Source organism: Mandrillus leucophaeus, unplaced genomic scaffold, assembly GCF_000951045.1.
Source record: "Mandrillus leucophaeus isolate KB7577 unplaced genomic scaffold, Mleu.le_1.0 Scaffold22, whole genome shotgun sequence".
Taxonomy (NCBI): domain Eukaryota; kingdom Metazoa; phylum Chordata; class Mammalia; order Primates; family Cercopithecidae; genus Mandrillus; species Mandrillus leucophaeus.
In genome coordinates, this window is record NW_012102254.1 from 2,203,416 (window position 1) to 2,212,553 (window position 9,138).

At 47.4% G+C, this 9,138-nt stretch overlaps 1 protein-coding gene across 4 annotated transcripts in view; it reads left to right on the forward strand.

The window, feature by feature from the left end:
• Positions 1 to 8,821, forward strand: part of CDC25A (cell division cycle 25A) — a 33,654-nt gene extending 24,833 nt beyond the window's left edge. For all 4 annotated transcript variants that reach the window (XM_011981015.1, XM_011981017.1, XM_011981016.1 and 1 more), the window contains 5 exons: positions 1,412 to 1,474; positions 1,571 to 1,669; positions 2,865 to 2,995; positions 6,531 to 6,642; positions 6,889 to 8,821. In XM_011981015.1, coding sequence (XP_011836405.1) covers positions 1,412 to 1,474; positions 1,571 to 1,669; positions 2,865 to 2,995; positions 6,531 to 6,642; positions 6,889 to 7,029 — 546 coding nt within the window. In that variant the 3' untranslated portion in view covers positions 7,030 to 8,821. The remainder of the gene's footprint in view (positions 1 to 1,411; positions 1,475 to 1,570; positions 1,670 to 2,864; positions 2,996 to 6,530; positions 6,643 to 6,888) is intronic.
• Positions 8,822 to 9,138: the final 317 nt, after the last annotated feature.

Consider the following 9,138-nt stretch of genomic DNA (forward strand, 5'->3'; position numbering starts at 1 on the left):
CTGGGATTACAGGCTTGAGCCACCGCACCCGGCCCAGATCAATGTTTTATTCATTAATTTAGTTAACATTTATTGAAGCACTTATGTGTTAGGCAGAAATTCCGAAATGAGACCCAGTTCCTTCCCTCAAAGAATTTAGCATGTGGTTGGAGAGGTAAGACATGAACTACATGTACCACATGGTAGACTGAAATAAATTTCAGTGAGGTGTAAACATAAACAGCAGTCTGTGAGAAGTAAAAGGGTTTGTCTTGGCTAGGGGGTTGGGAAACGTATGGGCTTGGGCCATTGATATTTCAGCCTAAATGGGTTTCGAAGGAACAAGGAGAATGAAGAGAACAAGCAAAGACCCAGCTGCATCCTCAGTTTTGGAACCTTCTCTTATTTGGCGGGGAGAGATGTGGTCTTACTATGTTGCTCAGGCTGTAGTGCAGTGGCTATTCGCCCATGCTATCATAGTACACTGTAGCCTCGAACTTCTGGCCTCAAGTGCTCCCCCTGCCTCAGCCTCCCAAGTAGATGGGACTACAGGCATGCACCATCACACTCAGTGGAATTTTCGACTTGAATTGAGGCCTGGTTATGTTTGTCTTAATGGGCCTCTGCATGGGGATAGATGAACTCTTGACTCAGCCAGTCGCCCTAATGAGTAATGGCTAATGTGCGCATCTTCCTCCTCAAGGCTAGGCTAGGTCTCTTTTTTTCCTATCCCCAGTGCCTCGCACCATGCTGGACATAGCAGGTGCTCAGTAAATGAGTGAAATCTATATGTTTAAGTGCTGTTCACAGTCTCTAACTACTGACATGTGGATTCTTGACAAAAGCAGGAGGAAAATGAAGTTACCTGAGGTTTCTTTATTTAAATATGCCTTACTAGCTAGGTAACCTTGAATATGGTGCTCAAAACGGGGATAATATACCTTATTGGTTTGGTGAAAATTAAATATCAAGATGTTAATGAAGTAACTAGAAGAGTAACTAGTGTGTACTAACTAATTGTTTGCTTGTTGGTTGGTTTTTTGAGACGGAGTCTCGCTCTTGTCACTGAGACTGGAGTGCAGTGGTGCAATCTCAGCTCACTGCAACCTCCGCCTCCTGGGTTCATGCAATTTTCCCGCTCTAGCCTTCCGAGTAGCTGGGACTACAGGTGCGTGCCACCACGCCTGACTAATTTTTGTATTTTTAGCAGAGATGGGGTTTCACCATGTTGGCCAGGCTTGTCTCGAACTCCTGACCTCAGGTTATCCACCAGCCTCGGCCTCCCAAAGTGCTGAGATTACAGGTGTGAGCCACTGCGCCCAGCCATTAATGTTTGTTTTTTAAAAGGTGCCTCCTACCAGCCAGACAAACAGTGTGAGTGTGAATTTATATGGGCTTTCAGATTCTCTAAGTATCTTTTTTTCTTTTTAAGGGTTACCTGTTTCATACAGTTGCTGGGAAACATCAGGATTTAAAATACATCTCTCCAGAAATTGTAAGTCCATCCTTTTGGAACCTACCACACATCAGGTACTTGAATCTAGTTTTTCCTTATGGTCAAAGTTGATTCTCCTTGGTTCTCTCTCAACAGATGGCATCTGTTTTGAATGGCAAGTTTGCCAACCTCATTAAAGAGTTTGTTATCATTGACTGTCGATACCCATATGAATATGAGGGAGGCCACATCAAGGTATGGATTCCTGAGACTTGCTGTAGAAGGAGCCCTAAACAGGATCTGTGGTTTTAAAGTGGGGAGGACAGTGACACCTGGCCGCTTAGCTCATATGCTAGTTGTTAGAATTTTGAAACAATGCAGTGAGCGTGGAAGGCATTTGATTGCGGGTGCTCTTAACGAATGTTCCCTTGTCTGCAATACTCTCTACCACCTTGTGCGACAGTTACTCTTCATGTTTGTCCCTCACACCATCATTATCAAGGCACCTGTAGGAGGTACCCACTGATGTAAGTCATTCAAGGGGACCAGAATGGGTTTCGTAGCATTTAAGAGGCTTGGGTACCAATGTCTGAGCACCCCAGGGCTCCTGACGAGAAGAAGCCCATCTCTGGCAACATGTCCCGGTGTCTGTGCCAGGCTTAGTGATGCCTCCAAAGTTGATTGTTCAGCAGGCTGCCTGGTTGAGGGGCGTGTTGGGACACAGGTTCCCAAGAATAAAGGAACTGATTTTGCCATTTTAATCTTTTTTTTTTTTTTTGGAGACAGAGTCTCGCTCTGTCGCCAGGCTGGAGTGCAATGGCATGATCTCGGATCACCGCAACCTCTGCCTCCTGGGTTCAAGCAATTCTCCTGCCTTAGCCTTCCAAGTAGCTGGAACTACAGGCGCACGCTGCCACGCCCAGCTAAATTTTTTTTAATTTTTATTTTAGTAAAGACGGGGTTTCACCATGTTGCCTGGACTGTTCTCGAACTCCTGAGCAATCTGCCCACCTCAGCCTCTCAAAGTGCTAGGATTACAGACATGAGCCACAGCACCTGGCCTGCCATTTTAATGCTTTACCCAATTAATAGTGTTTAAGTATAGTAAGGAGGTACGTTAAATACGATGTTACTGTTTGCCATTGTCTTGTAGCTTTTGAAAATCCCCAAATTTATAAAACTACCTATAAAGTGTACCATAGTCATATTTGAATTGACCATTTCCAGTCCCCATGTGCATTACTGTATGACGAATGTGTACGGACCCTCAAAGCTCCATTGAGATACAGGTGCCAGATGGTCTACTGGGCTATTCAGCCGGAAAAACTGAAAAAATCACAAACTGGTCTTGTGGACTTAAAGATCATTTTTGATGAATCATTACATCTTGCTGAATCATTACTTCATGTGTGAAACATGCAGGTTCCAAGGGTCTCTGTTGTCTTCACAGGGTGCAGTGAACTTGCACATGGAAGAAGAGGTTGAAGACTTCTTACTGAAGAAGCCCATTGTACCTACTGATGGCAAGCGTGTCATTGTTGTATTTCACTGCGAGTTTTCTTCTGAGAGAGGTCCCCGCATGTGAGTGCTGCATGGAACTGGGTTCTGGGGCAGAGGCTCCATGTTGCTTTTGTGGGACATGGTGGTTTGTGGCTTGCACTTGGAGCATATTGTAGCATATCAAGCAATCTCTTGCACATAACAAGTCATTTTCATATGTAATTTTATCCTGAGGTGAACTTTGGCTCTTCCAGTCTCCCTGACTGTCCTTAGTCTGACCTGTGAGGCTACTGTTCATGTGACCTCCTTCAAATATAAAGTAACCATTCCTTATGCAAATGCCAGAAAAGTGTGAAGACCTGATATGATATGATGCTTTGAAACACTTGATATTATTACCAATTTCAGGGTGAAAAAAAGGGGGCAAAGAGCTGCCCATCAGTCATTGTGTCCATTTTAAAAGGATTGTAAGCCTGGTATGTATCAGACTCTGACAATAAAAATGTAACTACAATAAAGCACAGTACAGTATAAATACCACAGCGAGCAGGACCAACAAGGACCCTGTTGCAGCAGAGATCCAAGTGGGGATCCATATAAATGCTAAGAAAATAGGAGGACAGGCAGAGAGGTGGGACAAAGAGTGCAGCTTAACTAGGATGGTTCAAGGGAGGATCACTTGCTAAAGTTTCAGACCAACCTCGGTAACACAGCGGGACCCCACCTCTATGAAAAATAGGAGTGAGAGGATCGTTTGAGCCTGGCAGGTTGAGCTGCAGTGAGCCATGATCATGCCACCGTACTTCAGCCGAGGTGACAGAGTGAGACTCTGTCTCTCTGTCACACACACACACACAGAGAGAGGTTGTACTTGCATATACTTCACCTGATTTTATTAATTGTTAACATTTTTTCACATTTGTATGTACATGCTCTACACACAGGCAACTACAGTAGAACTTGACACTTTTTGACTGTCATAAGTCCTTCAAACATCTGTCTCCAAAGGATGGTCATTCATGAATGGAATTATTCACTCACCGGATTTTTTTTTTTTTGAGATGTAGTCTTGCTCTGTCACCCAGACTGGAGTGCAGTGGTGCGATCTCAGCTGACTGCAACCTCCACCTCCCGGGTTCAAGCAATTCTCCTGCCTCAGGCTCCCGAGTAACTGGGACTACAGGCGCATGCCACCATGCCCAGCTAATGTTTTTATTTTTAGTAGAGACAGGGTTTCGCTATGTTGGCCAGGCTGGTCTCGAACTCCTGACCTCAAGTGATCCACCTGCCTCAGCTTCCCAAAGTGCTGGGATTACAGGCCTGAAACAAACTAGACACACATACACATACATATAAATTTTTTTTAAACCCACAAAAGATGCTGTTCTCTCTCTTTTTTTTTTTTATTTTTGAGACAGGGTCAGTTTCTGTTGTCCAGGCTGGAGTACAGTGGCAGGAGCACAGCTCACTGCAGCCTCTGCCTCCCAGGCTCAAGTGATTCTCCCACCTCAGCCTCCCAGGACCACAAACATGCATCACCACAAACATGCATCACCATGCCTGGCTAATTTTTATGTTTTTTGTAGAGACAGGGTCTCACTGTGTTGCCCAGGCTGGTCTCAAACTCCTGGGCTCAGGCAATCCTGGCCTCCCAAAGTGCTTGGATTACAGGTGTGAGCCACCATGCCCGCTCAAAAGATGCTCTTCTCTCAATTCTCTCATTTCCCCATCTTCCTCTTTAACAACTTCTAATATAAAGGACATTATTATACCATATTAAAACTTCACCTGGATATACAGACAACGCCCCATCTCTGTATTCTGCATTTGCAAGCTGTATGTTTATATTACCATCTACAGATACCCCTTACACTTCGTTCCCCACTTGAGTTTCACCATCACTGGCTTTCTGTTAACCCACTGAGGAAAGATTTAAGAATCACAGGTGAGACGGAATCTTGCCCTGTCGCCCAGGCTGGAGTGCAGTGGCACTATCTCGGCTCACTGCAGCCTCCGCCTCCCGGGTTCAAGCGATTCTCCTGCCTCAGCCTCCCAAGTAGCTGGGATTACAGGCGCCTGTCACCACGCCCGGCTAATTTTTTGTATTTTTAGTAGAAACGGGGTTCCACTATCTTGGCCAGTCTTGAACTCCTGACCTCGTGATCCACTGCCTCAGCCTCCCAAAGTGCTGGAATTACAGGTGTGAGCCACCGTGCCCAGCCGAACTCGTTTTAACCACAGGCAAATGGTTTAAGTTACGTCCTGCTGAGGAAGCTGCTGCCCATCCCTCATGACTAGAGCAGCTACCGTAGGCCCCAAACCACTGAGCTTCAAGAGAAAATCAGCAGATACTCTTGGCTCTTGTGTACCAGATACCTTTCTAGATATTGAGGGAGAAGAGCAGTGAACAAAAAGACCAAAAATCTCTGCCTTCATGGAACTTACATTTCAGAGTGGACAGGAGTTCAAGAACAGCCTGGCCAACATGGTGAAATCCTGTCTCTACTAAGAATACAAAAATTAGCCAGGCGTGGTGGCGGACACCTGTAATCCCAGCTACTTTGGAGGCTGAGGCAGTAGCATCCCTTGAACCCAAGAGGCAGAGGTTGCAGTGAGCCGAGATTGTGCCAGTGCACTACAGCCTGGGCGTCAGAGTGAGACTCCGTCTCAAAAAAAAAGGTTACTGGGCGCAGTGGTTCACTCCTGTAATCCCAACACTTTGGGAGGCCAAGGCAGATGGATCGCAAGGATCACCTGGCCAATATGGTGAAGCCCCGTCTCTACTAAACATACAAAAATCAGCTGGGCGGTGGCACGCGCCTGTAGTCCCAGCTGTTCGGGAGACTGAGTCAGGAGAACTGCTTGAACCCGGGAGACAGAGATTGCAGTGAGCCTGAGATCACGCCCTTGCACTCCAGCCTGGTGACAGAGCGAGATTCTGTCTCAAAAAAAAGGTGCTTCAGAGCAAAATAAGGCCAGTGGTGGGCGCTCCCAGGCAGGCTGGAGAAACAGTAGTGGGGCCGCAGGGACTCACGCGGGATGAACAAGGGGCAGAGCAGCAGTAGGGGTGATGAGCTGTAGGCCTCTGAAGGACTTGGGGCCTTGGGCTTTTTCACCAAGGGCGAGGCAGTAAGCAGCCATTGGCTGGATATTGAAGACCGTTCAGTTCAGGTAGAGGATAGAAACAGGGCCCTGAGGCAGGAGCAAGTTCAGTCTCCTTAAAAGGCACAGAAAGAAGCCCACTTATGTAGAAGGAGGTGAGTGAGGGAGCCTAGCTGAAGAGAAGTCTGGGGTGGAGAAAGTAAGGGGAAGCTGGCTTAGATAGTGAAACTGTTGCTACAAACTGGTGGTGAAGGTGCTGGGCCGGACTCAGACGCTAGGACTGTTGGAGAAAGGAAAGTTGGGGAAGAGACCATCTACTGGCACTGGCTGTGAATGCTGCTCACGTGGCCAGGAACTTGCAACTTAGCACTGATTGTTTCTAAGAATAAATGTAAAGTTGGGAAGATGTGTATAAGGGGGACTTAGACCACAACTGCTACTTTGACTGCGTTGCCTGGGTGTTGCTCTGTGCTGGAAAAGCTAACCCTACTTTGGCCTTCCTTCCCCTGACTAGGTGCCGGTACGTGAGAGAGAGAGATCGCCTGGGTAATGAATACCCCAAACTCCACTACCCTGAGCTGTATGTCCTGAAGGGGGGATACAAGGAGTTCTTTATGAAATGCCAGGTAAGACTGGGACTGTGGAGAGCATCCCTCCTCCCCTTACCCCAGTGGTAGACTAATGGATCTATCTGGCGGTCATGACTTTCTTTCCAGGGGGTGGGTATCTGCTGAACACAAAGAAAGCCCCTGTAGAACTGGCCGCCCAGGTCTGCCTGGCCGCTTTCAGCCTTGTAACCATAGGCAGAGAGGAAACCAGGTTGTGAGTGTGAGGCAGGTGTACTCTAACCTCATTCACTCTTGTCCCCTCAGTCTTACTGTGAGCCCCCTAGCTACCGGCCCATGCACCATGAGGACTTTAAAGAAGACCTGAAGAAGTTCCGCACCAAGAGCCGGACCTGGGCAGGGGAGAAGAGCAAGAGGGAGATGTACAGTCGTCTGAAGAAGCTCTGAGGGCGGCAGGACCACCCAGCAGCAGCCCGAGCTTCCCTCCGTCCCCCTTTACCCTCTTTGCTGCAGAGAAACTTAAGCAAAGGGGCCAGCTGTGTGACATTTGGAGAGGGGGCCTGGGACTTCCATGCCTTAAACCTACCTCCCACACTCCCAAGGTTGGAGCCCAGGGAATCCTGCTGGCTACGCCTCTTCTGTCCCTGTTAGACGTCCTCCGTCCATATCAGAACTGTGCCACAATGCAGTTCTGAGCACCGCGTCAAGCTGCTCTGAGCCACGGTGGGATGAAGCAGCCGGGGCCTTTTCGGGCTCCAGCCATCTCATGAGGGGAGAGGAGACGGAGGGGAGTAGAGAAGTTACACAGACAGAAATGCTGCTGGCCAAATAGCAAAGACAACCTGGGAAGGAAAGGTCTTTGTGGGATAATCCATACCTTTAATTTATTCAACTTCATCAATCACTTTATTTTATTTTTTTTCTAACTCCTGGAGACTTACTTTACTGCTTCATTAGGTTGAAATACTGCCATTCTAGGTAGGGTTTTATTATCCCAGGGACTACCTCGGCTTTTAATTAAAAAAAAGAAAAAGAAAAAGAAGGGGATAAGAAAATATAAACCTGTTATAAGTTATGGGACAGAAAGCTAGGTGCTCTGTTACCCCCAGGAAGCGCTGTGGTACTGGGGCTGCTGCTATTTAAGCCAAGAACTGAGGTCCTGGTGAGAGCATTGGACCCAGGCTTGGCTGCCTGACATAAGCTAAATCTCCCAGACCCACCACTGGCCACTGAGATCAATTTGGTGGGAGATGTGGCCCTGTTCTTCCTCACCCCAGTTCCATGACATTGGCTGGTATAGGAGCCACAGTCAGGAAAGCACTTGAGGCAGCGTCCAGGGCCACCCCTGGCTCAGTGTTGGAATGTTGCAGTGTAGGTTTCCCAGGGAAGGGGGGTGGGGCTGGGTGGGCTCCACAGGATGGGGGAGGAGCATGTCCACTGAGTGTCTTCCTTATGTTGCTGTGATATTGTTTGATAGCTTTTATTTTCTAATTTTTTAAAAATGGTCATATTATGAGTCAAAGAGTATCAAATCAGTGTTGGATGGGCCACCCAAGGGTGAGGAGAGGGGCTGGAAGCCCTGGGCATTAGGAGAAGGGAGTGGGTGCTGGCATGGACATGACTGGATAGAATTTTCTCAGGAGGGAGCTTGGTGGATTTTGAAGGTAAAACTTTCTGGGTTTATCATGTTTTAATTTGAGAGACAGGGAGTGATGAATCATCACCGGTTGTCCCTTATCTAACCCCATAGATGTGGGGATTTCAAAAGAGCACCTCATCCAAGGAGCTGGGGCTGACTTCATTGATTCTAGAGAGGCCTGTTTCAGTGCCTACTCATCCCCACCCTCTGGTGCCAGCCTCCTTACCATCACGGCTTCATTGAGGTGTAGGCAGTTTTTTCTTAAAACAGGAGACAGTCTCTCCCCTTACCTCAACTTCCTATTCTTGGGGTGGGGGGGTGGGAATCAAGTGATACTGGAGATGGCTAGTTGCTGTGTTATGGGTTTGAGTTACATTTGGCTATAAAACAATCTTGTCGGGAAAAATGTGGGGGAGAGGACTTCTTCCTACACGCGCATTGAGACAGATTCCAACTGGTTAATGATCTTGTTCGTAAGAAAGAGATTCTGTTGGTTGAGTGCCTGAAGAGAAAGGTGGGATGGCCTTCAGATTATACCAGCTTAGCTAGCATTACTAACCAACTGTTGGAAGCTCTGAAAATAAAAGATCTTGAACCCATGCTCTCTGCCTAGTTCTTGATGGATTTAAGGAGAATTATTTCCCTTTAAGGTCCTGGGACCTCATTAGCTAAAATTATTGTTTTGGATAGCCACATTTCCTCAAGAAGCTCTCTAAGTCCAAAAACTTGTGGTTCAGATTGATTTGCAAGATGAAATGGGCACATAAAAAGCGTGCCTGTGGCCAGCTGCAGTGGTTCATGCCTGTAATCCACGCACTTTTGGAGGCCAAGGCAGGCAGATCACATGAGGCTAGGAGGTCGAGGCTGCAGTGCCCACACACAACTAGGGATGCTGGGGGCTATTGGGGGCAAAATAT